Source organism: Haemaphysalis longicornis, unplaced genomic scaffold (assembly GCF_048455015.1).
Source record: "Haemaphysalis longicornis isolate Haplotype H1 unplaced genomic scaffold, Haemaphysalis longicornis Haplotype H1 scaffold_9, whole genome shotgun sequence".
Lineage (NCBI taxonomy): Eukaryota > Metazoa > Arthropoda > Arachnida > Ixodida > Ixodidae > Haemaphysalis > Haemaphysalis longicornis.
Genome location: NW_027526460.1, coordinates 153,452,419 through 153,479,524, shown reverse-complemented (window position 1 = coordinate 153,479,524; position 27,106 = coordinate 153,452,419). Strand labels below are relative to the sequence as shown.

Below are 27,106 nucleotides of genomic sequence, written 5' to 3'. Positions count from 1 at the left end.
ACTGCTTAAGCATTTTCGAGTGGTCGCTTATATAGAAATACTCCTTATAACAAAATTTTTTGCCTTCCCGCTGAGTTCGTTATAACGAGGGACTACTGTATTACAAATACGTAAATTATACTGAAAAAAAATGGCGCAGCTCGCACTAGTAGTGCAAGGCTGTAAAAAACAGCGGAGTAGGCAGCCCTTCTCCCTTCGTCGCAGGCCCGTATGTTGCGCCTCACATTTATTTTCGAACTTTGCGTCGAAAGATCTCCATGACTGGCGGGCCTGGATCGTTTCGTCCGCAGGCTTTAACATTTCTACCAATGTTAGACCCCTCGGCCACATACGAAGGCAACGCCCGCGCTACGAACCCAATCTATATGCTGGGCGACCAGAATACGATGACAGCACATTCGAATAGACGCCGGTGTCATAACGCCTTGGACTGAGGTTCAATTACAAACACGGGAAGTGTTTTTTTGTTGAAGTGGCTGCACATGTCATTGTTCAAGGCCGCGGCTAACCTCACACCCCTCGGGCCTTTGGGGTGGCCCAGTAGTTCGGCTGCCAGTTTCACGGCGTAATAGTCCCGGGATCGATCGCCCCGAACCTCCTCTACGGCACTGTTTTCTTCAGGCTTCAACGTTTCTTTGTGTGTCGGAGAGCTAAAGCTCTGCGTAAACAGCTCTGCTGTTAAAATACCTAAATCTACCCAAGTGAGTAAAACGCGGGTAAACAACGGCCGCATTTACCAGCTAGGCTAGCAAACCATCTTTACGGAGTGCATGTTCTCATTTCTTTATTTTGGCTGCAAGAGGGAAAAACAGCCATGTGGCTGAACAAGTCAAGTTAAAGAGAAACCTTGTCAGCTGCCATGGCGGCGACCATGACGGCACGGTATTGAAGCGAGGGACTTCGCTTTAGCATTGCTATATAGGAAGTGCCCGGTGCACTGGCTGAATGACTGACTGATTCCTCAAGGTTACGCCAAAACTACTAGACTCGGAGAGTTGAAGCTATCATGGCGTAGGAGGATAGATAAGGCGGGATATTTAGTAAGTGTGCCCACAACAAATAAAAATGGGAAGTTGTGCCTTCGCACATACCTGATAATCTCTACCGTCCAGTTCAGATATGGAAGTGGTTCTTCATATGATAGCCCGTACGATTGCATAAAATGTAGTTTTACGGTTTTGCCCTAACAAACACAAATGGTTCGAATCTGGTTTTCAGATGAAAATGCGCGCTTTTAAAGAATCGCCGAAATGTGTTTAGGAGCTGGTAACATTCAATTGTTTTTTTTTTCTGATAAATCTCGATCATAGAAAAACTGAAAACCAACTTTAACGATTTCGCAGTGCAACGCTGCGGTACTCAGGGGCGAAAAGAGTGCTTTGAAATTACATCCCTGACGGCATGAAAAGGCCTAACAAGTGATGTCAACGCTAAGCCAAACTGCTTGTTCAAGTCGATTATAGCTTAGGAGCTCAATAACGATCCATTTTGAAGAATAGAACCGCTAAAAACGTAGAATGCTAAAAAAACTGTTTCCACACATTTTTCTTTTCTTCCTAGGCATGTTGTGATATTGAGCAGCTTTTTGATATACGTAAATCTTTTAAATGTCTAAAAACTGTTTTAGAAGATCTTGCCGTAACAGCCACCTGATCAGGCGAATGAGAATTTTGGAAAAATTACGCGATTTTACAGATTTCTGAATAACTGTTGAGCCAGTTGATATATTCAATCCGTTCTTGTTTACAATGCTACCGAAGAAACAACAATCCACGTAACGATTTTGTCTTTACGTGTATATGAAGAGGTGAGTGGGATTGATTATAGTACACCCCTCAGGAAGCGGCTTTAAATGTGATTTTGGTGCGTCGGATTACCGCGAGCCTTTTCTTGGGACTTTCTATGACCGCACGCCTCCTGCAGGATACTATGTTATTTATTATAAAACTGTGTGTGGTGTTTATCCATCGCACATAATGAGATAACACTGCCCGCGAATCGAGACAGAGTATTAACTTTTACTGAAATGAAAGATTAGGGCGCTGTGGGAGCCGCGTTAATGGGCCCCGCTTTAATGGTCGCCACGGTTTCAGCCGCCCGAGTAACGATGTCCTTCTGGCGCTGGGGTCTGAGCGGCCCAACCCGTCAATTGAGTGGTAAGGGGTATAATTAGGAGTGAATTGCTCTTCTGCATAAGCCCACATGTAGTTTTATACCATTACTTTTTCCCCAGCCCATGGGTAAGCAATCGTTGGAGCTCAGTCTCGTTACATTTTGTTTCGGGGTACTTCCAATAGACTCATGATTAACCAGCGCAAACTAAACGGGACGAGAGAGGAGTACACAAAACGAGCGCTACTAACAATTGAAGTTTTATTGAAAAGAAGGAAAACATTTAAAGAGTTGAGCCTGCGCACTAACCACAGCCGTGACGTAGACCACGCGGCAAACACACTCTCCACAACACAGATAATTGAAGCTCAAGTACTGTGGAGATCAGCAACTTCAATATCCAGCAGCGACACCGAGGGATAGCTAATGCACGTGACAGAATTTTTTTCATCACGAAGGCTTCCAAAATTTCCCTCGTGTGCGTGTCATTCTGTGCAAACAGAACACTTGCACGATTAAACTTGGGGTAACAACCATGCTTAGACCTTGTGGGGTCGCCTACGTAAGGCTAACCTGTGAAGCGAACTTCACCTGCTAGCGTTTACGCAATCGTCCCGCCGTATAACTTGGCGGCTCTCACGCGACTCCCAACCCGCCGTGCGCAAAGTCGCGCGTGGCTCAGGGTTCGGGCGAAAAAGGACACCACGGACTCGCAACAAACAATAAACAGGTTTATTATAGCTAATATCGTTGCGCGTGCAAACAGACCAGCAGCCACAGCAGGGAGGATAGTCCTGTCCTACTGCAGCGTTCTCGCAAGGGAAGACAAAGGGTTTGGCTTACCCAGTGAAGGTCGCGGGGGCGGGCGGTCTCCGAGGTCGGGGCAGGGAGGACCTTCCTCCAAGAGGTCGATGAGTCGAAAGAGAGCCGCCAAGTTATACGGCGGGACGATTGCGTAAACGCTAGCAGGTGAAGTTCGCTTCACAGGTTAGCCTTACGTAGGCGACCCCACATCTTGGCGCCCCACGTTGGGCGCCAGATGTGGGATTCTACATTTCACACACTAGTTATTTCCCACACCACAGCCATCCGCGCTCAGCAAACATGCCTTGCGAGCGCCGGCTGCGGACGGGTCCGTTGTTTGCGGAGACAGACAAAGGCAGGAGGCGGCGAGGGCAAAACATCAATGGCAGCATTTATTGCAAAGTGCAAATCAAATACACTGCATACAGACTAATCGTAGGCCATAACGGTAACATTGGGATGCGAGGCATTAAACAACGCTAGAGATCGAGATGGTTCGACTCACCGATTGCATACCGGAGCAGCGGAGCGCTGCGGAGTGCGAGCGCGGGTGCAGTCTCCCAGCTCGTCCGGACGCGTCCTTTGTGGCGCGTTCCCCCAGGTAAGGACCAGCGCCCAGACGTCCGCACGCTACCGGATCCCGAAGACAAGAGAGCATCCCCTCGTCATGCTACGTCCCACCAGACTTCGCCTTACGGTGGCGCTAGTATCGAGGAAGAACTGGTTCTCGGGTAAGGCAGAGGGGAGAAGGGTCAACGCTTCCACCAGGGCGAAAACAAACCGTCCGGTCGCTGGCGCCCTCCCGTATGGTTCCCGTCGCGTGAGCGAGGCGCGTGTGCACGTTGGCCGCAACGGGAAGCTAGCCAGAAAAGGGGTTCGCGTGAAAGTCGCGATCCCCACAACCTTTGAGACGAAAGGTGGACGTGGGTGTGCCCTTTACGTGCTGCGATGTTCCCGCAGGCGATGCACACAGTGACACGCGCACGAGTGAAATTTCGGAAGCCTTCTTGATAAAAAATAATTCGTACACGTGCATTAGCTCGCCCTCGGTGTCGCTGCTGGATATTGAAGTTGCTTATCTCCACAGTACTTGTTATCTGTTATCAGTTATCTGTGTTGGGGAGAGTGTGTTTGCCGCGTGGTCTACGTCACGGCTGTGGTTAGTTTTCAGGTTGAACTCTTTTTATATGATGTCCTCATTTTTATTAAAACTTCAGTTGTTAGTAGCGCTGGTGTTGTGTACTCCTCTCTCATCGTGTTTAGTTGCGCTGGTTAATCATGAATGTATACCAACTAGCCCATTTTCAACCTAGTTACAAGAGAACGCGACTCCCATTCGTTTCCCATGCCCACACGCCTCCGGTATGAGCCCATGTATTGATAGAAAGCGAGAGTTCCTAACGGCGTACGACACCACGGTGGACTAATTATGACAAGGTGAAAACTCAAAACATCTTGTTGCCATCAGTATAGGAGCTCACCCAGTCATTGCAGGGTACTACCGCTAGTCTTAATATAAAACTTTATGGTTTGAAGCTACTCCACAAATAATTTCAGAGTTCATTTCTTGTACAAAAGTCCTCACGTCCTTCTTGGTTGAGAAGGGGGATTGCGCACGTTCCGGAATTATACGTTATCAAAACTTGACTCTCACTTTTATTCCGCGTTTTCCGAGTATTTATACATGGTTTCCTTTTCTTGCTGTGGCCTAATGAGAACAAAACGTTTAGCCAAGTTACCTGGCCATTGACTGCACGTCTGTGTAATGCGCTGCGTTAGCGTTTAGCAACTGAAGCTGCCTTAAAAAATACGCAAGAAAATTTCCTCTGAAAGCCACTGAAAGCACGTTTTTGTGGTATTCGCAAAATTCGACTTTGCCTTTTCGAATAGCGTAAGTGCGCCGCTAGTGTTTCTATCGACACTGCTGAACCTATGGTGATTACGGATTGGGAACAGCAGACTGGAGTGAAAGGGAACTGAAAGCATAATCTTCGTTGCTTAGTTTTTGGATACAAAGGCGCGACAGAATTAGGTAGCCTTTTTCCTACTAAAGCCTCATTCATCTGCAGATTTTTTTAAAGGGGGCCGGAGACTTTAGGCCGCAGGTGGTGCGCACTGTAGACTTAGCATGTCCTGCATCATACGGCTTTTGCTGGTAGCGGCCGCCCTCTTGGTTTCCTCGCCACTTCTGAACGAACCTCTGCCTCTTTGCGTCGTTTTTTAATAGGGCATATCTCAGTTGCTTAAAACAGCCCCACTTTGTCGACAGCAAGGCTTTTGGTAAGTGTTAACAAAATTATTTGTATGTTTAAAATCTTCTTATGCACCTAAAAAAAAAAGACAGGGCGGATCCATTGCGTGCCTTTTCGCAGTCGTTTCATGCCATTAACCCACTTATGATAGAGCTTCTTTCATATTTTCATGCCCTTCAGCTACCAAGCATGTATTTTTTTCTCCAAGAAGCGTACAAAACAGGCGCGCTCCGGAATATACACAGCAGTATCGCATGTGCCTGGTTGGTCTAGTAGCGATATAGGTTTTCTGTCACCACCGAATGCGATGTTGAGAAACTAAACCCTACGACGATGTAAATCACAACAAGTACTGTCCTTTACCCGAGACGGTAGCGTAAAGGAACGCCACTATGTGCGTTTTAAGCCACCCAAATCTCCGTTGAATACACGGATTCGTTGACAGACCTCGCGGTGCTGACATTGGTTTCGGCCCACTACCATTTATCATCATCATAGACAACAATAGCCTACTAGGCACACTAAAGGACGATGGCCTCGCCCAGTGACCACGAGCCACTCCTGCCCTTTGCTGCCCGAGTGCATTCTTTGCTTCTGAATTTCAGTTAATTGTGAGGTTTAACGCACCGACGATACACAGGTGATGAGGTGCGCCGCAGGGGAGCGCTCCGGATTAATTATGGCCACCTGGGATCTTTGACATGCGCCGAAATCTCGAATACATGGGCGTTTTCGCTTTTCGCCTGCATCAAAAAATGCTTCTGCATTTTTCTATTTTGTCCCCAAATCGGGTAAATGGTCTTTCCATTCTTCTAGACCAGTCTCTCGCATCCATTCTTTCATCTTAATGGCCCACCGGCTCTCATTTCTTCACAATACTCTAGTGAAAGTATTTTTTTTTCAGTGAAACTGTAATATCTTCTACTACAATATCTGTTTCCTGATTCAGAAAGCTCGTTTCTCCCTTAGCGTTACCCTCATCGTCCTTTCGACTTAACTGCCTCAGAAAAGAGCGCGAAATCTTACCGCGAGGTGCTGATCAGAGGTAGCCATGACTGGGTGCGGTCGGCCATCCGCCGGCGTAGGACAAACGGTCACACGTTAAGGTAGGTAGACTCAGAATCGGCGCAACGACGTGGGACGGTGAGAAACAACGTCGCTGCTGGAACCCACGGCGAGCGGGTAGCGAAACTCGCGGTGCCGAGAACTCGTCCGGCGCGGCTGCCAGCTTGTTCACTTCTTCCTCGTCGTCACCCCTCCAACCTCGCGCCAGCTGCCGCTATTGCTATCGCTGCTTTTTAGAAAAAGCACGGCGCTCAAAATAACGGGGATGTTTCCGCATTGTGACAACTGCTAGCGCCCCAGGAAATAACAGTCGGCAGAGTTTCTACAAAACGAGCGAGTTTGAATAAAGCGCCAACGTCGATGTCACACGCGGGTTTGAAGGAGTGCGACACGACGCGTGTCTAGCGCAACTGTCATCGGGTTCACGAAGAGCAATTCTATAGTCTAGACTAATAGAATAATGATAATAGCATTACATTTTTTATATTTGTAATTGTTTTTGTACAAAGACAACGAAACGCCGAAATGTTTATACCACAAGAAATCGAGATTGAGTCTGGGGTTTGGCAGGGTTTTGTCTTGGTTAACACCAACTGTATAATTGTTTAGTGAGTCTACAAACATTATTAACTATTACATCACAACATACCCACGATCCCAGCATGAGACAGAGATAATTAGAAGGATAAGAATAGGGTGGATTTCATTGGGCAGGCATTCGCAGGTAATGAATGGAAACCTAGCTTTGTCCCTGAAGAAGAAAGTCTATGACAGCTGCACCTTACCGGCAGAAACTTGGAGGCTCACTAAGAGGGTTCAACTTCAACTGATGACGCCTCAGCGAGCAATCGAACTGAAGATGATAGGTGTAACATTAAGGGACAAGAAGACAGCGGAGTGGTTAGAGGAACAAACGCGTGTTCAGGACATATTAGTAGAAATTAAGAAGAACTACACATGGGCAGGGCATGTAATGCGAAGGCAAGATAACCGTTGGTCATTAATGGCAACAGACGGATCATTAGAGAAGGCAAACGTGGCAGGGGGTGGCAGGAAGGCAGATGGGCAGATGCGATCAAGTAGTTTGCGGGGATAAACTGGTCGCAGTTAGCACAAGACCGGGATAATTGGAGAATATTGGTAGAGGCCTTTGGCATTCCGTGGGTGTAGATAGGCTGGTGATGATGATAACACAACATAGAAATAAGACACCACCACGATGCATAAAAGCAACATTTTAATCAATGGAGGAATGAAGACATTAGGTTTTTAAAACAACTGACTTGTCCCCAGCAAAACCATTCACAGGTAAATAATGTGCAAGGCAACATGACAAAAAATTTCAACATGTTTCGTGCAAAGCCACTCGTGTCTACATCTTCAAACAGCGTGCCTACAATTGCGAGTTGTGTACAACCATTGCGAGTTGTGTACAACCTTCCTTGCAACGCTCTTTTCCGTCATTTTCAATTTATAGGGCGAAGCCTTATGTGCCCCCTAATGGTGCTAAAATTAGAGTCTCGCTGGTACAACAAGAGAACGACGAAACAAGACAACAGAAGGACAGTCTCCGAGTCGTGCGATAATATTATCACCACTATGCACCACCTTGCCCAACAATGTTTTTGCTTCATCCTGCCGACGACGCGGCGACACTTGCGCAGGCAAGAATGTGTCCATAAAAAATTAAAGGGCGTTCCACACGACGTGATGCTATCGCATCTGCCGAGCAGTGATTCGCCATAACGGGGATGTAGCACCGTTATCCGCTCACTTGTACCACTCAATGCAATTCAAATTTCCCGCCTTCGCAATTCTTGCGCACCCCGTGCCTGAAACTGCGCCAGCTTGAGTTCTGTTCCTTTAGCGCTTGCTTTTCCTCCCTCACGTGCTGGCGTTGCACTGCCACTTTTTTTCGCTTACTATCGTAAAAACCAACCCAACGAGAGCTGCCGGTTAATTCCGTATATCTTGCCTCCAATGTACCTGCAGCTTTGTTTGCGCTAAACAACGGGGAAATCTATGACGAGCGCCAGTGGTTCACGAGTTTCGAACGCTTATGACTATATAAACAGCTTGGCTTTCGAAGCCTCTCGGTTACGCCACAACGACGGAACGCCGTGTGTGGCTCCACTTGGGACCAGCGAGCTAGTTACGACGACAAGGCTAGCCCCTAAAGTGCTCTGCACTTAAAAGGCAACCCGAAGGAAGGAAGGGAGCAAACGTTATTTTCCTAAGCACCCCTAGTCCAGGAGCGCCATCTTGGGAAGCTGTGACCATGGCTTCCTCCGCTCTGGACGTCGGCTGGAGCTGTGTCCCAGCGCTGGGACACAGCTCCCAGGATGCTCCCTGCAACCCTGCTAGAGTTACCCTGCTAGAGTGAGGATGCTACCCTGCCTCCCAGTATGCCAGAGTTGGATCCGGGATGCGGGTCAACTTTGGATGTCGATCACAGGTCCTTATTGTGTGGAATATGTTTGGTAACCTCCGCACAACGAGCAAGTACGGGGGCCGAGTGAATATCGAAAGCGATATATCAGGTGTTCAGTGGGTAATGTGTTAGTCTAGGTCTGTTGGAGGAGGTCGGACTCCCGCCCTGGGAGTGTACGATGTGGGGAGGGATGTACCTTGCGGTACGCGCGTAAAGATTCGAGGTATCCGCGCGGGCTTAAAGACGGCTGTGCATCGCTTAAGGTTGACGAGAGCTGGTCAGGTTCCCGGTAAATAGTTGCTCGGGGGAGCGTATGAGCCCGCTCATTTCCTGCCAAACACTCGTACCCAGGAGTCCATATAATGTGGAACGTTTGCGTTTTGCCCTAAGCGCGTCTTTGATGAGACGGGCTGTGCGGTGGTGCAGGTAATTTCTGACAAATTGTCTGCAGGTGGCTTGCGCATCCGTGACGATGATGATGGGCGTTTGCGGACGAACTATATGGGTGGTAGCGGCGTACATGGTTCGTGCAATAGATCGAGTTTCTAGGTCGTCGATAGCATGTACGCCTGGTTCGATCGTGACAGGTTCGTAGTTTATAGGTCCGACGACAGCCGTGATGCCTCCCTCATCTTCCCCAGGACGTGTGTCAACGTAGTAAACGTGCTTGACGGGTCGAAACGCTGCAGCGTTTTCAAGAGGACGTTGGCACTGATGTGACGCCGTTCACCATGCCGGCGGGGTCCGTGTTCTTTGGCAGGGGAGCGATGGTGATGTGGGCTCGGTGTTCAATGTACAGGCATCTCTCTTCCTGCGATGAGGATGGTGGCGGGTCCGCAGAGTAGCCGAGATCACGCAGGATGGCCCTGCCTTGGTCGGTGCTACGCAGTCGGTGGAACTGTCCTTGGCACTGCGAACTTGGGAGCTCCTCCAGTGTGCTGGTGACTCCGGTGGCCTGGAGCGCTTGTGTCGTTGTATATTGCGGCCCTCCCAGTGCTTGCTTTAAGACCTTCTTTCGAACTTCATTTATGCGTTGGAGTCTGTCTTGTTGGGGAAAATCTACACTACCGCAAAAGATTGGACTTGGCTTCCATAAATAATGCATTGTCACAATTCATTTTTTCGAAATCTTGATGATCGTTCAGTCGAAGAAAACTGGGACATTTCTGCTTGTAAAGTTCACGAACTAATTATTGATAAATACATTCCACAACGTACTTTAACCACTAACAGGTGTGGTCTCTCTACCTCACAATATGCATAACCCTAGCATTGCACAAGGCATGCAGTCATGCAAACTGCGAGAAACCACCGCGGGTTCGAGCTCTTTGAGAACGCTCACGATACTGAAACGCTGTCGCGCCAAAGGGGCGACAAATGAATATGCCCAGGATACGTAGGGAAGACGTTTATTTTAAACTGGCGTTGTAGTCACATATTTTACAGTCCCAATTACATAATTTACAGTACAGGTACGTACTTCCCGTTAGGTGAAAGGGGCGATGGGGCGCCACGCGCAAGTGTGCGCGTCGTCGGCGCAAAGCCAGTGGGCTCTTCGGTCAGGGCACATTCCGGGGTGCGCGCACGTTGTGCGCGCGCGCATCGCCGTTCTGGCCTGGGCGACACGTCAGCTACAGTCGCTGCTTGATCGGAGTTCGGTTTGGCCAAGTATCGGGTGTATGATTTATTGGGTTTACGTTTACGTTCATCTGTGTGAACGCATAGGCTTTTGCCATGTCTATTTTTTCTCCCAGCCAGGGGTCTTCTCCCTGGTCGGCTAGTCCCTCGGCGCAGGACTTACCCCTGGATGCCTTTTTGAGGAATGGGGTGACGGCCGTTCCTGTGGCTATGGTCCCTACGAATGGCGGAGCGATCCGGCTTAAAAATTTCAAAACTATTCAGAGTGACCTGCAAGGGGCGAGTGAGCACTTCATGAACGTGAAGGAGGTGAGACCATACGGGAAGGGCGGAATCGTCTGCAAATCTTCGGATAAGGCCTGCTTAATCGATCTTCTGAAGTGCTCGACCTTCGCATCGTTCCCGGTGAGTCCTTTTTTCCCCTCCCACCTTGCCTGCACAAAAGGAATAGTCAGAGGTGTAGACACGGAGATTTCGCTCAGCGAGCTCCTTGACCAGTTTCGGGATGCCGGGGTAATCTCGGTGTACCGTTGCTCCGGTGTAGTAGAGAGTACCACTATTCCAACAGCATCGGTGATCGCAACCTTCGCGGGTACATCGTGCCCATCGGAAATCAAAGTCTGGCCTCTCATCTACAGGGTAGAACCGTTGTACCCCCGACCTCGTCAATGCCGGAACTGCTGGCGCTTCGGACACAGCGCAGGGTCATGCAAGTCAGCATCGCGCTGCTGCGATTGCGGGGGCGAGCATTTGGCTAGCCAATGTACCGCAGACGACTTCTCCTGTTGCCTTTGTGGAGCGTCTCACACCGCTCATTATTCCAACTACCCGGCCCGCTCTTCTGAAATCAGTATCCTTGAAGTTCTTGAAAAGCGCCGTTGCTCTCGCAAGGATGCGGTAGCGATATTTAAAGAGAGAACGCATGGATATGCACGTGCTGCTGCCCGCCAGGCACCATCCAACGAGTCTTCCCTTGCAAAAGCGATAGCGCTTGCTCTCAAAGAAGTGCTAGCGGAGGTTTCACGGAATATGGTTGCGTCTGTAACGGAGCAGGTGTCCAATCTTTTGGCAGCGCAAACACATCAAATTCCGCAGGCACTCTCTCTGCCCGTGGCTCCCTTCCGGCAGCAGGGTTGCTTGCAATCCTCATCTCTGCCTCCCAGGGATGAAGAGCCCCAGGATTCATCGGTGCGAGCTGTCGATCTGGCAAGGTATCCTTCATCAGCGAGCGCTCTCCAGAATGTGACGTCGAAGGAGACAGTAGGCCCAAACTCTACTCAGATGGCAACTGTCCAGGTTTCGGCACCTTCCATTTCTGTGACTTCCCAAGGTCAGCCTTCCTCTTCAGATCTCTGCCCATTCAATGAGACCGAAATGGAACTTGACATTTCCACTGAGTCGACAAGGCGTCCTGACGTTAAGCGAGCTACTCCATCCACTTCGCAACAACCAACTTCTTCCCCAGAGTCGCGATCCAAGAAACCCAAAAAGGGCCAAGGGAGACTTTCTTAAACTGAAAGAAAGTCTCTTGGAGGCAGCCATAGCTGCCATTAACTCTCCATAATGTCGATCCGAGTACTCCAGTGGAACTGCCGTTCGATAGCTGCGGCACTGACAGATCTTAAATGTCTCATAAATAATCACTCCCCAGATATTATTCTCCTTCAAGAATCCTGGCTGTCTAGAGGCAAACCATTTACTTCACCAAATTTTCGCGTGTTTCGCTTAGATAGGGACACGCGAGGAGGGGGTCTACTTATTCTAATAGCTGCAAAGATGTGCCACAAAGCCAAGCTGTCCTTCCAGTTTTTGTAACCGGTTAGTGAACTCATGTTGGTAGATATAAGTCTGCCAGGTTGCTTTTCCTTCTCTGTTATGAATGCCTATTTCCCCAATGGAGTGTCCACCACAGAACCGCTGGATCTCGCCCTTTCCTCCTGTAATCAAAACATAGTTGCCGGAGATTTTAATTCACACCATGTGAGCTGGGGCTTCAAGACCGACCCTTCTAGTTGGCGTTTATTAGACTGGACAGAGGAAAATAATTTAGCCTGTCTTAACTCGGGTAGTGCGACTTTTTTTCGGAATCAGACGAGCTCAGTCTTAGACTTAACATTCGTAAAGGGTGGGTTGGTTTCTATTTGGTGTACAGCAGATGGTCCTACAAGTAGCTACCACGTTCCGAAAATTTTTTTATATTGCGGTCTCCCCAAGCACACCTTACCGTGTGGTGCGGACCTTGGTTAATTATGAACTCATGAAAAAGAAGTTGAGTTCGTCTCTTGCGTCTCTTCCCAGTGATTCTATGGAGCTTAGGGCCCTAAACGTCACAGCATTAATGAAAAGTACACTGAAAAATTCAGTTTGTGGTTTCTTCAACGAGGAGAGACGGTATAAGCCCGTCGTGGAATAATGATTGCACGAGAGATTATCGGGGCAGGAAAGCAGCGTGGAAAAAATTTATCCATAATCAGAGCCCCAATAATTGGACCAATTTCAAGTATTATTCCGCAATCTTTCGCCGAACCATCTCAACGGCTAAGCAAGACTATTATTCGCAACGGTTCTCCGCGCTTTCCAAAACGAAAAACCGGCGTATTCTTTTTGCTTTTCTGCGTAACCGCAAGAGCAGTCACGACAGAAGCAACGGTGTATCCATTGTGGAAACGCCGGAAGAAAGCTCAGAGTCGCTCGAAAAAGTCGCCCGGGCCTTGCAAACAAGGTTTACGGCTACTCTCCGACCCATGATATTTGAAAATACCCCAGTCTTTGAGTTTACCCCTGTCACGATGGAGGAAATGGCGGATATAGTTATGCGCCTCCCGCCAGCTTCCCCGGGACCCGATGGCATCTCGACTGCAGCGATAAAGCTTCTCTTTGAGGAATCTCCTCACGATCTATTAAACCTTATCAACACGTCATTGGAGAAAGCATGGGTGCCCGAAGATTGGAAAATTGCAAAAATTGTACCCCTACTAAAAAATCCCAGTCTTGGCCTTCTCCCGGACAACATTCGCCCAATTGCTTTGACCAGTAACTTAGTCAAATTGATCGAAAGAATTGTATACGGCCGTTTACTTCGATTCCTATCTAGGGAAAATTTACTGAGTGCACATCAGATTGGGTTCCGTCCAGGCTGCTCCATTTGGTCCGCCCATGTGGACCTGGAGAGTCGTATCCAGTTTGCCCGTAGAAACAAACTAATCTGCACGCTTGTCACACTGGACATTGCGAAAGTATACGACAGTGTAGAATACAGCGTCCTTATAGCTAAACTTAAAGAATGCGGGATACCCAATTACATTATTTCATGGATTCAGCAGTTTCTATCTGGTCGCAAGTTCTTTTGCTCGAAAAATGGTTTTCAGACTTCCACACTACGTCAGACAAGGGGCGTTCCACAAGGGTCAGTGCTTTCTCCGGTTCTGTTTAACATACTGATGAGATCTATTTCTACCAGCAATGAAGTCTGCGGTTACGTTTATGCGGACGATATAGCCTTTTTCGCAGCATCACGGGACATACATGAGCTTTATCAGGCGTCACAAAATTATTTAGATTCTCTCGAAAGGTGGCTGTCAAATCTGAATTTGTCGATGAACGTTGCCAAGAGCGCGGTCCTGGTATTATCCGTATCAGTGCCTGTTACCCTCTGCCTTAGATACCGGGAGGATTTTATTCCGCAAGTGACAACTCTAAAATACTTGAGTATTATTTATGAGAGTAAGCTTGATTGGCGGCATCATATAACGCACATTACGACGAAGGGGGAACGGGCAGTTGGCCTGTTGCGAAGAATTAGCAACCGGAATTTTGGGATGAGAAGAGACACCTTAATATTCATTTACCGCGGGTACGTGCGCCCTATCTTAGAATTTGGCTGTGCTCTCTTTTCAGGATCTCCAATGTACAAACTCAATCCGCTTATACTGCTAGAGCTACGTGACCTGAGATTGTGTCTCGGCCTTCCGAAATACACAGCTTATAACATCCTGTACTTAGAGTCCCGGCTGTCTGCACTAGAATCTCGGTTTAAGCTTTTAACTGCTCTGACGATGCTTAGGATTTTCGAATCGCCCCTCAGCAGAGATTTGTCGCTGATGGTGGCTCGACCGGCTTTATTTTTTAACTCGTGGTGGCCCCACCAATACCGCCCTCAATGTGTGTATGCCCAGACTTTACTTTCACCTCTTAATATTAACATTCCGTCCGTTATGCAGATGTCCTGGGAAGCTCTCCCTGTTCCCCTAACCTTTAATAACATTTTTCCTAACAATGCGAAAAGGCTACCTACACGTTTACTAACCGGTTTGTTGAACGACTATCTGTCTAGCTTGGATACATACGTGGTTGTAGCGACTGATGCGTCTCAACTTGAGGAGAGAGCGGGTGTTGGGATTTTCAGTCCACAACTCAACTGGTCGCGTTCGATTCGCCTACCGGACTTCACCCCAATATTCTATGCTTCGTTTATGGCAATAGTAATAGCATTAAAAAAAATTACCTCCCCAGATATTAAATGTCGTAATTGTGTCTGATTCCTTAGCTGTTTGCTCCTCTTTGATATCCCCCAAAAATTCTGCTCTTCTTCGCACATTTGGTTATTTAATTCCTTCCCACTTAAGAGAAATCCGCTTGATATGGGTGCCTGGGCATAAGGGTTTATATCTGAATGAAGAAGCAGACTCTTTAGCGAGGTCAGCACTAGACGGCCCTCCGTTCGACGTCTGTCCATTTCCCTCCATACTGGCCGGAGCACGGATCCGACGGCATCAACATCTGGCGAGGAGGCAGGATGATGCCATCACCTCCCTCGATGATTACGCCCATTTGGCATATGCGTGGGACTCCCGATGTTGCGAATCTCGCCAATGCGAGGTTACTTTAACTAGCTTACGTTGTAGAGTTCCGCAGCTCAACTTCTACATGCACCGCGCTGGGCTCACCTCCTCTCGTCATTGTGCTCTTTGTGATGAACCCGAAACCCTAGAGCATTTTTTTACATTGCCGCGGCTACTCTTCAATGAGAATCAAATACCTGGTGGAGCCAATTCACCACCTTGGACTTACCCTTTCAATGCCGGTCTTACTGTCGTTCGGTGCCATTTCGCTTGGGTTTCCCCACAGGAATTTGGTTACGGCCGTCCACACCTACGTCTCAGAGACTAGGCGCCTACCCTGTTAGCTGCTCTTCTTGTACACAGACGAAATAAGAGCCTATTGCAAAATCCCGCATAGCCTTCTCTTGCAAATTCCTGCATATTGCACACTTTCATTCTACAAATTCCTGTATTTGTTGTGCAATTATTCTGATCCACAATTTTTTTTCTCCAAAATTAATCTCCTAAATCGGGCACATTAGCCCCAATATATCTCCCGATCCTGGCCAATCCCCCAAGTGGGTCGCAGCAGCGAGGGAGACGGGGCCCATTCGCTCACAGGCGCGTACCGCACGGCGTGATCGTCGAGTGGTAGGTACGGCCTTACCATATGCAAGCGTAGGGGTAACAGGAGCAGCCTTAGGCACGGGCCGCAGCCGGAAAGGCTGGTGGGCTTCCGCCGGCGCAACAGAGTAGCAGCCGGCTGGTAAAGAAAGCGTCACATACCTTCGGCCAACGCCTTCGGCGTCCTGGAAGCGTCTCTCCGAACGGACCCCCGCGCAGGGCGCGCGTTCGCGTCTCGGCGGGAGTCGGGTTCGGGCATCTTTCAAACGGACCAATGAGGTGAGGTTAGCTCCGCTACCAGGGCGGAGCGCCCGCTGCGTGACAGTGTTTTATCGCAGCAACGGTCGCTGGAGCCTTCACCTCAGGCAGGAGTTTGAGAGGACTGCTCGGCTCTACACAGTGGCGCCGAGACGAGCCGGCATTTCGGGGAGAGAGGGGAAAAGCGCCGCGCAGCGCCACAAACCTAGCGATCGCGCAATGGCTCGGGCGCCAGGATCCCCACACTCCCCTCTCCTTAAATGTCCTCGCCGGTCTGAGAAGAGTTGACCGGCCATCACCGAGGCATGCAAAAGACGGTGAAGAGTAGAAAAGTATGCATGCACAGGGCAGTCTGAGTCCCCAGCCCATACAAAATATTTACAAACTACACTACCAACACTACCTCCCTCCAGCACGAATGATACACACAGGAAACTACACGCGGCACTGAGATACATAATACATAGTAATTGGTTCCACATGCATGCACAAAATGAAGCTATTGAAATATACAATTACAATGAACGCGACACTATTAAGAACAATAATGGCAATAATATATACATGCAGGGCGAGACTATGCTGCATAGGGTTACAAAAAGAGCACACACTACGACTATAAAGAATTAGGGCGAAAGTGAAGACACAGGCATGCTACAAACTACTCTGAGCTACGAAAATATTTCTACAAATTCAGGAGACGCGGTTCCGCGGGGCTTCTACAAAGTTCGGCGGTTGGGAGCACGAAAGTTTTGTAGGAGAAACGTCCGTTGTGGTCAATCAAGAAAGGAAGATGGTGGGCACCAGTGCCGGAACGACCTCACCGTAGCGTCGAGACAGCAGCTCCGTGAAGGGGGGTACCAGCCAGGAGGAAATGCGGCTTGAGCAGCCAGCCGGCAGGTATGATGACCGCGAGGGCGCTGCTCAGGTGTAGACCTCGCGTGGCACCCCAATGGGTGCCCCGCCAAAGAGCGATGACCCGTCGCTGGTGGTGGCTGCCGCCCTGCGCGAGCGAGGCAGCTGCCGGACGACAGCCGTGGTGCCGATGACGCATGGTGCAGTTCCGATGACACTGCCATATTGTCCGGATCTGGAGAGGGCACCTCTTCCGCAGCTCGCAACTGGCCGCCAGTCCCGTTCTCGTCGGTGCAGGGCAGCCCGGCTACGTTCGCCTGCCGCAGGCGGTGCACAGGGGGGTACATATTGTTGGTCCCCCGAATCAGCGCAGCTGTCCAGAGCGTGGTCAAGTTCACGAATCGGGCACCTGCGGACCCTCCACCACACCGACGAAACACCACGTGACGGCGGCGCGCACCGGACGAAGCAGAAGCCACTCGCGGAATGCACCGTTGGGTTCGCTGAAGGCGGCAGAAGCACACACCACACGCACTCACGAATACCCGCACAACATGCGCGTCACAGTGTTCGTGCCACCGGGACCAGGTTCCTTCGCCACAACGCGGTGCGCCCCACTCGTAGCGTACGCCCGGCCCGCGTTTTCCAAGAAAACAGAGTATATGGTCCCCCCAGGGTCTGGCCTGCTCTCCCAACTTGACACAGTTCGCGCAACGGCGTCCAGTACGCGCTGCTCGCCCGAACACCGGGGCCGCCGATGGCCGAAATCGGACACTTTCAAAACAAGCCCATTACTTCTCGAACCCCGTGCGCGAGGAGCAGGGGGATGTCCACGAAGACCGACCGAGCTTTCACCTCCTCACCCTCGCTCTCCAGCCAACACCGTACTCCTCCGAAAAAGCAACTCCAAAAGAAAGCTAGCCCTTTTCGCTATACTTTGAAGTAAATAAAAAGAACCATAGAACATACCTTGTCATACATGCATAGAGTAAAGGGGGTTCCTGTACCCAAACAATTAACTAAGAAAAAAACAAAACAGAAAAGAAACACTACTTTACATCCTGCCACAAAAAAAGTAACACTTATCGCCTTCAGCAAGACCAAACACTCGGACCATACAGAACCATATAAATAAGCAAAAAAAAAAGCCTTCACGCTACACGCTATGGTACAAAATGTCAACACAACTCCAACGTGCCGTGCGCTAAAGCGCGCGTACAAAATAATCACCCAAACAAACGGGTACTAAATACACCATTCGCCCTCAGCAGGCATAAAGTGGAACACGATAAGACAAACAACGCCCCGTAACATGCACACTCTTACAAACCAAACAAAAGAAACATTTGCTTACAACTTGCTAGAGGGTAGCGGAAACTGACCACATACAATGGGCTGGGGCGGCCAGGGCGGCCGCGCTGACTGAGACTGAAAGAAGTGGTCAGCATGGGCAGCTAAAGTACCTGCCCGTTAGTGTGCTATGATTACTGAGGTGACCTCTTCGGGACGTTATATCGATGAGCTGGCCGAGAGAAGCCTGGATAAGCCTGAGTGCCTTGTCATCACCGCCCAGAGCCACTATGCTCTAGCGCCAAATAGTCAGCCCGTGACACCGTATAAGTAATAGCTCTGCTTGATTCTCGGCAAAGGTCCCTTCAAATCGCAAGCAACTACCTGCCAAGAACGCATACTGTCAAATGGCTTCACAATTCCAGGCGGCTTACCACCGTGAGCCCTCGCCGTTTGACAGACATGGCAGGACCGGCAACAGCGACATTATCTCGCTTCGTGCCGGGCCAGGTCACGGAGCGACTCAGTGCATCCAAAACTTTGGAGCGGCTTAAATAATCGGCCAAGGGTTGGTCATGAGCGTAGCGCAGCAGTGCGCACCTCAAACTTTGGGGGTTACCATACTGAATGGGCCAATTGCCTCATTATCGGCGGCTACGTACTTCAGCACGAGTCTTTCACCGACCAGCACAAATGAGTCCCCCGGGGCGTCGGCGACACACGCTGACTTCCACCCCCCTCCCGCGCCTGCTACAAGACAAGTAGCATCTCGGCGCACGCCCGCAGCAGGACAAGCTGCGTCTCGGCGTCTAAAAAAATGAAACTAAAAAAAATTGTCTCCCAGAGACCGTCGCAAATCCCGCGACAAAACGGGACATTCTGCTGGCCGGCTACTAGCTCTTTCCGGCTGGATAGGACCTCCGTGCAACGGGGCATTTCTTCCCCCTGGTTTTACAACCGAGGCCCGTCCGCTTTCCGGCGGCATGGAGTTCGCGAAAAGCGCCTGCCCTCCCTGCGGGGTGTCCGCGCGCCCTTTCTCAACAATCGGCCCTCTTCCTCCAACGTCAATTTGCGCCTCCTTTACGGGCACACGCTTTTGCGCCGCCGGCTAAAGTCACACTTCGACAATGAATCTCGATGGATTACGAAGCACGAGATAGCGCGTCAGCCATCACGTTCGTCCACTACCCACAGGGGCCAGCAACAAGCATTAATCTCGCGTGCACTACTCCCGAGTGGCGGCTGCGGCCTTTCTCCCGGAACACGTATACCGCCGCTCCAGTGGGGCGCGGTTGCACCGTCGCACTCCCCCGTGGGTCTGCGTTAACGAGGGGTGCACGCACACTCGCGTACGGAGGGGCAGTCGCCTCGTCCCCGTAGCAGCTACCGCTAGCGGATACGCATTAAGACTGATTCCGGTTGCGTACTCAGCTTAATTAGCGGCCAAAGACTAATGAGCCAATGGCCCCACGTTGGGCGCCAGTTTGTGGTCTCTCTACCTCACAATATGGATAACCCTAGCATTGCACAAGGCATGCAGTCATGCACACTGCGAGAAACCACCGCGGGTTCGAGCTATTTGAGCACGCTCACGATACTGAAACGCCGTCGCGCCAAAGGGGCGACAAATGAATATGCTCAGGATACGTAGGGAAGACGTTTATTTTAAACTGGCGTTCTAGTCACATATTTTACAGTCCCAATTACATAATTTACAGTACAGGTACGTACTTCCCGTTAGGTGAAAGGGGCGATGGGGCGCCACGCGCAAGTGTGCGCGTCGTCGGCGCAAAGCCAGTGGGCTCTTCGGTCAGGGCAAATTCCGGGGTGCGCGCACGTTGTGCGCGCGCGCATCGCCGTGCTGGCCAGATCGGCTCGCAGCAGCGAGGGAGACAGGGCCCATTCGCTCACAGGCGCGTACCGCACGGCGTGATCGTCGAATGGTAGGTACGGCCTTACCATATGCAAGCGTAGGGGCAACAGGAGCAGCTTTAGGCACGGGCCGCAGCCGGAAGGGCTGGTGGGCTTTCGCCGGCGCAACAGAGTTGCAGCCGGCTGGTAAAGAAAGCGTCACATACCTTCGGCCAACGCCTTCAGCGTCCTGGAAGCGTCTCTCCGAACGGACCCCCGCATAGAGCGCGCGTTCGCGTCCCGGCGAGAGTCGGGTTCGGGCATCGTTCAAACGGACCAATGAGGTGAGGTTAGCTCCGCTACCAGGGCGGAGCGCCCGCTGCGTGACAGTGTTTTATCGCAGCAACGGTCGCTAGAGCCTTCACCTCAGGCAGGAGTTTGAGAGGACTGCTCGGCTCTACAGAGTGGCACCGAGACGAGCCGGCATTTCGGGGAGAGAGGGGAAAAGGGCCGCGCAACACCACAAACCTAGCGATCGCGCAATGGCTCGGGCGCCAGGATCCTCACACAGGCATGCGCCTCTCTGCAATATTCGTATCAAATGTTTAGTGGCTTTATCGCTAGAGCAAGAGAACTCCAACTAGCACGCGCGGGGTCACCTATAATATCGCTTCAAATGCTTGTTTCTGCTCTTCAAAAAGACGAGCTGTATTTTTTAATCAATACACTACCAATTATGCTACAATCAAACCAAGACAGTTCTGGCGAAATATTAATCCGACATATTCCTACAAAATTAGCTTGTTTGACCCGTAAAATAACCTTATCCCTGAAGATAAAAGTGCTACTGTCTTGCAAGAGGCATTTGTTACATTTCTTAGGTTGCCAAACAGAACTACCCACCAGTGACAATTCACTATGACTACAGCACCATGCCTCAAATATCTTTCAACATAGCTTGTATATACAAACTCAAACTAATAAATGGTCTTGCCAATCATTCCTCGTTTGGTTATGACAACATCACCACAAAATTACTAAAAAACCCGTCCACTTACAGCGCCAATATACTACAAGAAAATTTTTTTCACCAATCGTTAGATACGTTCAGTCTTCCCACATCATGGAAAATTGGAAAGGTGGTTCCACTTTATAAATCTGGGAGCAAATGTTATCCAGCTAACTACCGTCCTATTTGTGTTACAATTACCTTGCAAGCTTTTAGACCGTGTTGTTTACTCCAACTTGGCAAAATTCCTAGAATCAAACTCATTTACAACATCAGCCCAACATGGGTTTCGCAAATCATACTCATGTGAAACTCAATTTGCACGGATAACTCATAAACTGCATCAAATTCTAGGTCACCCATCGCACGCGGACTTTATTTTTCTCGAGTTTTCAAAAGCATTCTATAAGGTATCGCGTAAACTACTACTCCATAACTAGGAAGACTCAACATAGATCGAAATGTTCTCAGATGGATTGAACATTGCAACTAATCGTACCCAATTTGTTTCAGCTCACGGCCATAACGGACAACTAAGAAATTCTGTGTCTGGTGCCCCGAAGGATCCGACCCTGGTCCGGTTTTATTTCTTATCTATATTAACGACCTTCATAATGCCGTAACTTCTAATTTGAACCTTTTCGCAGATGACTGTGTTATATTACGGCAACTAAGCAGTGAAAACGGTATTCTAATACTTCAATCTGATTTTGCTGCTGTTATTAACTGGTGTAATACCTGGCTAATAGAACTAAATAAAACTAAATGTAAAGTCATGCATATTTGTAGGATAAACGTAACTACATGTTCCTACTAGCTCAATAACGTATGCTTGCAATTCGTTGAATATCACAAATACTTAAAGGAGCACTTACACGAAACTTTTATGTTACACTTTTATTGATTTATCGATGCTTAATGGCCTGGCGAACCTGAAACAGCAGTTCATATACTTCAGCGCGCGATAGTTACTTACAGTGAACGGCCTGAAAATCGTTTGTTTCACATTCCCGCGCTCTCCTCCCGAACGGCGCATATGACAAAATCCCTTCCTGACCTCACCGCTTTTTGCGGACGTCACCGACGCCCGCTTGAGAGGGTGTTTTTCCCGCTCGCCGCTCGTGGGGCCGCGCGCGTGAAGTGACGTCACGAGTTTTTGACGAGCGCTGTCGCGTCACTTCTTTTGGCTTCTCGGGGAGATGTCACGCTGATGTCCATTTGCTGAGTGCCGCTCCTTGCGCTGCTCCGTCGGCGCGATAAATGAAATCCAATTGAACTATGTTCTTCGCGTCGGAGGCCGCTCATATTTCAGCCAGGGTTTTTTGTTGAGTGAAGGAAGCGAACTGTGCAATAATATTAACGCCGAAAATTGGTGTCAGTGCTCCTTTAATTGTCTATATTACATGTAACCTAGCGTGGGATGCTCACGTGGAATGCGTTGCTAATAACGGTAATAGAATGCTGGGGTACTTACGTCAGAACATTCCTAACACCTCATCTTCACTTAAAATACTACTGTATAAAACATTACAGTGCTTTAAATCAGACTATGCCTCATCACTATGGGACCTGAGTAATGATAAAGTAATCTACCGTCTTAATATGGTCCAGAATAACTCTGCACCCTTCATTCTTTCCAAATATAACCGTACAGCCAGCATAAATACAATGAAGTCCAGTCTTTACCTGCTGTTATTGCAGACTCGTCGTAAATTTTTTCACCTCAGCTTATTCCACAAACTGTACCATCATAATTACCTACGTGATAAATTAATCCCTCTCCGTTATATCTTTCCCATCGTATTGATCGGGCTCATATAGTTGGTCTCAATTCGTGTCTAACCAGAACGTTCGCGTAATCATTCATACCCCGTACATCAAGAGACTGGAACTACCTTCCTGCAGAAGTCGTATCTAGTACTGATAAACATTTTTTTCACAATGCCCTCACTAACATTGTATAATAAGGTGAAGTTATCATTATATAACAAACTGATTGCTGTATTTGCGTTTGTGTTATATGTGACTGCGTTTGTTACCTGCCTGAGTAACTTAATTAATCTGGTTTACTTCTATTTACTTGGATTTGTATATTTACTTTAACCTATATGAATGAATATATATTTATATAACAAACTGATTGCTTATTTGCGTTTGTATTGTAACTGACTGCCTTTTTATTGTGTTTCTATTGTAAAATTGTAACCGCTCCCCTCTGTAATGCCGTCCGGCCGTGAGGGTTAATGAATAAATAAAAAAAAATGCGGTTGACTCCGTTTTATGCACTGCACACATGGTAATACTCCGTATATTCTAGAGTATCCTCGCAGGCTTCCGGTAATGAACACGTGCCTGAATAATTTCACTGCATCGCGTTTTAAAGGAGAAATGACACTTGCGGCCACAACGGCTCATGAGCCCTTCCCGGGCAGGAAAGATCATGTCGCGGTGGCTGGTTTGCTTTCTGCTTCCGCCACTGCGTCTGGTAGAGGAGAAAAACATGGGTAAAGCGGTGGGGCGGCGTTTAGATCTGACAATGGTTTATTGTTACGGTCAGAATTGACCGATCATATATGCGGTGCTCTGCACTGTGGGCACAAAGTTGTGAATTCGCGTACGAGGAGGCCAGAGCCAGACTGGGCTTCGAGTTTCGATACAGTTAGGCTTTGTGCAATGTACCAAAAAAAAACCAATGTGTGTGTAAGGCCAACCTGTGGAAGCTTCTAGAAAACTTAGGAAACTAGGAAATTAGGGAAAGGAAACTAGGGCGTAACTGTGTTCACGCGATCTCTAAGAGAGCAATCCACTGGGAACCCCTTTGTAAATGCGTTCTTTGAATAATTGGCAATTCAGTTTTCTCTGCAAGGTTCTCATATCCTCCTCGCCTTCTCGGCTTCTCCCAAGTCACCATCACCGCTCCGTTCCTAGAGCGAAGGCTTCATTCACCAATAAACAAACTTCGAAAGCACCAAAAGGGTTCTCCTGTGCGGCTCGTGAGAATGGGAGCGGGCTCATCACATGCAAAGAAAGCTTCATCTGGCACAGTGTTCCTAGTGGGTGAATACACAGCGTGGTAGACAACTGCGTACGTGCAATTCTTTTGGGTAGTGGCACGTAAATACTTAGCGTATCATTCCAGCTGACCGTACATGCTTGCCTGCAGGGAGTGGAGGCTTTCTTGGTCTGTCAACGGCGGACAACTTAGCGATCGAACCAAGCAGAGACTAAGGACTCGAGCAGGGGCCAGTGGGAACCGCGAAATCAGGTGGTTCGCCTGCAGGGCAAGAAGTGGTCACACTAGACATCGGTGGAAACATCGCACGGCCTGGTGAAGGGGTAGCGCGCGTGCAAGCGGCGTCTTCGCGGAGGCCCCAAACGACAGAAGGACAAATGGGCAACACTTTGATCGCCGCGGATGGCGCTCGACCGTTGTGCATGAACCAAAGCCCTACATGCACGCGCGGTCACGTTGAGGATCTTTCAGGCGTCCACGGCCACAGATGTATCGGCGGCAGAACACCGCATCCAATGGGCGCAGATACCAAGGAGAGAAGGTTTCTGAGCCAAGAGGAGAAGCCATGAAATTTATATTTACTTAACTCGGTAAATCTCCCACTGAAGGGCTGCAATATCATGCTTAAATACTGCAGAGGAAGAATTAAGACTCGAGACAAGAAAACCGAAATGATTTTATTGACTACTAGCTGTAGTACCCGCCGATGCTTGGAAGGGCCACTACACTAACTAAACAAACACGTATAAAACTTCTTGATATATCTGTTGCTTATATTATTTCGGAGTTGTACACAGTTAGGAGCTCCTAGCTGCTGTCAGTATATGGGCTCAACCGGAGCCGTGTGTTTATGAAAAACGCAAGAACTAGTGCTTGTTTTCTATTATCCCGAAACAAATTGCACTGAAAGAACTACTCACTCACGGGAAGTATTATCCGGTAGGTATGTCGGGTTCAATCACAGTGCTCAATCACAGTGTTAAAATAAATAGCACAAGCTCCTACGGGAGGCGTGTGGTTGGAGAAATTACAAACAGACGGTTAGCGCTCTGATAGCGGAAAAATTGAACCGAACTGCACTTCCAGAGGGATGTAGTTTAAAACATACAGCTCGCGTCTTGATAGGCATGTTGAGACAAAATTCGGCAATTTGTTTTTGGACAATTTTAACAGCGAAGCTGTGTAGCAAAGCGTAAATTTTCGTGTCAGCAAAAAATTGCCTAGCGTGCGCACGTGAGTGGGGGCCTCGATGCGGACACTTGGCTGTAACAACAACCAAGAAAATGCCTAGCGTTCGTGTTTGAGTGCCTCGCGACGACCACCCAGCGTAGCCTGAGCACGATAACCATACATGATTAAAGAGATTGACCAAAATTTGCCCCAACGGACTCCACCGTTTGCTGTAATCGTGGCAAAATTAGCTCGGAATGAGAGAGCCACGTCATAGTGTACGTCCCTCCAAGATGATGTCGAATGATTATTACTTCAAAAGAAATGAAACAAGCTCACACCTCCAGCAGCAATTATGGAGTAAAGGTCGTTGTGCCAGCGAAGAAGAAGCAATCCGGCCTCAATCGTTGACATAAACCGTCGTGATGGTCGTCAAGGTTGCGTACAGCTTCCCTGCCTTCAATGCTTACGCGTTAGTGGGAGCGTCCCTCATTTTTATGTGCAGCATTTTCATTCTAAAAGGAGCTGGATATATCAACGGTCTGAGTAGTCATTGTGAAATACACAAAAACACGTAATTTAAAAAATATACTATTCTCCTTGTTACATGGCTGTTATAAAAAAGCTTGCAAAACAGTTTCTACAGTTTCTATTCGTTACTTATATTAACAAAGGCATGTTGGATATCTCAACACACCTGCAATCAGACCAAAAATTTGTGAAACAAGTTTTTAGCGCTCGTCACTCTTTCAGCGGTGTAATTTTAAACATTGACTTATGTTGATCCCCTACACATAAAAAGAGAAATGCAGACATCAAAACTAAAGTTTCTAGAACCAGTACTTTGGATCGCCATCCACATCAAAATTTGGCCCTTTTCGGAACGTCATTGGTGTAATTCCAGATATCTTTTATCGCCGGTTTAGCGGCAGTGAAGGTCGACATCCTTAAAATTGGTTGTGTGCATTTGCAGGAGTAGTACTTACAGGCAAAACTAATTTTATAAAGTAAGCAGCCCAAAAAATAATAGGGAATTTCTGAGGAGCGGCCAATTGACGCCGTAATACAGATTCGCCCCATTAGTGTTGTTTAGGGCAAAACCGCAAGACCACATTTCAAAAAATCTCATGGCTGGCATATATCAACAAATAGCACTTCGATGTGTTGTTGGGTGAGTTACACAATAACCAATTGTGAAAACCACGCTTTCTTCCTTATCCTCTGTCAGGGGCATAACTTTAAAAAATCTCATCTTAGTGAGCCTCTACGCCATAAGAGAAATATGCTTCGGAAGATTCCAGTCTTTAGGTCCAGCACTTCCGGCTTCGCGTAGATAGAACAGTCAGTCAGTGAGGCACCTCATTTTATAGGTATAGATAACAGTCGCTTCTCTGCTAACATTCATTGTATTTTTCTTCCTAATATTCAAGTACAATTCACTCAGCGCGTTCAGCAGCACCCCACTTCTCTAAAGACGCCGGCTGGATTTTGGGCACGGCGGCGCCCTTTTTGATCAAGGCGAGCAGCGGAAACGCCCGTGTGTCCATATTTTGGTGGCCCTAGTTAACGATGCCCAGGTGGTCACAATTAATCTCGAGTCCCCGTGGTTTTCCTCGATTCAGCCTAATATGTTTAACTAGACGAATTCTGAAAACCTAGTTAACTGTGGCTCGGGAATCGCAAGCACATTTTCCGCGCTGAAACAAAAAATCGAAGACGGTTCAGCATCCATTGCTTTCCAGGGCAAGTAAGTCGCCAAGCAGCTGACGTATTCTTGCCCATGAAGCCCTCAGAGCCAGCGCCTCCACCTTCCGCCCACGAACGCGACCGGAAAGACGAATCCCGCATGGTATCGATGTGCTCCTTTAGTTTTAGTGTACTTCCAAACTGCATATTTTAAACTTTCTAGAACAC

At 48.6% G+C, this 27,106-nt stretch overlaps 1 protein-coding gene across 2 annotated transcripts in view; it reads right to left on the bottom strand.

The window, feature by feature from the left end:
• LOC144151955 (beta-hexosaminidase subunit beta-like) overlaps positions 1-6,520 on the bottom strand; it is a 96,541-nt gene extending 90,021 nt beyond the window's left edge. For both annotated transcript variants that reach the window (XM_077683142.1, XM_077683143.1), the window contains exon 1: positions 6,195-6,520. In XM_077683142.1, coding sequence (XP_077539268.1) covers positions 6,195-6,241 — 47 coding nt within the window. In that variant the 5' untranslated portion in view covers positions 6,242-6,520. The remainder of the gene's footprint in view (positions 1-6,194) is intronic.
• Between the last annotated feature and the right edge of the window lie 20,586 nt (positions 6,521-27,106).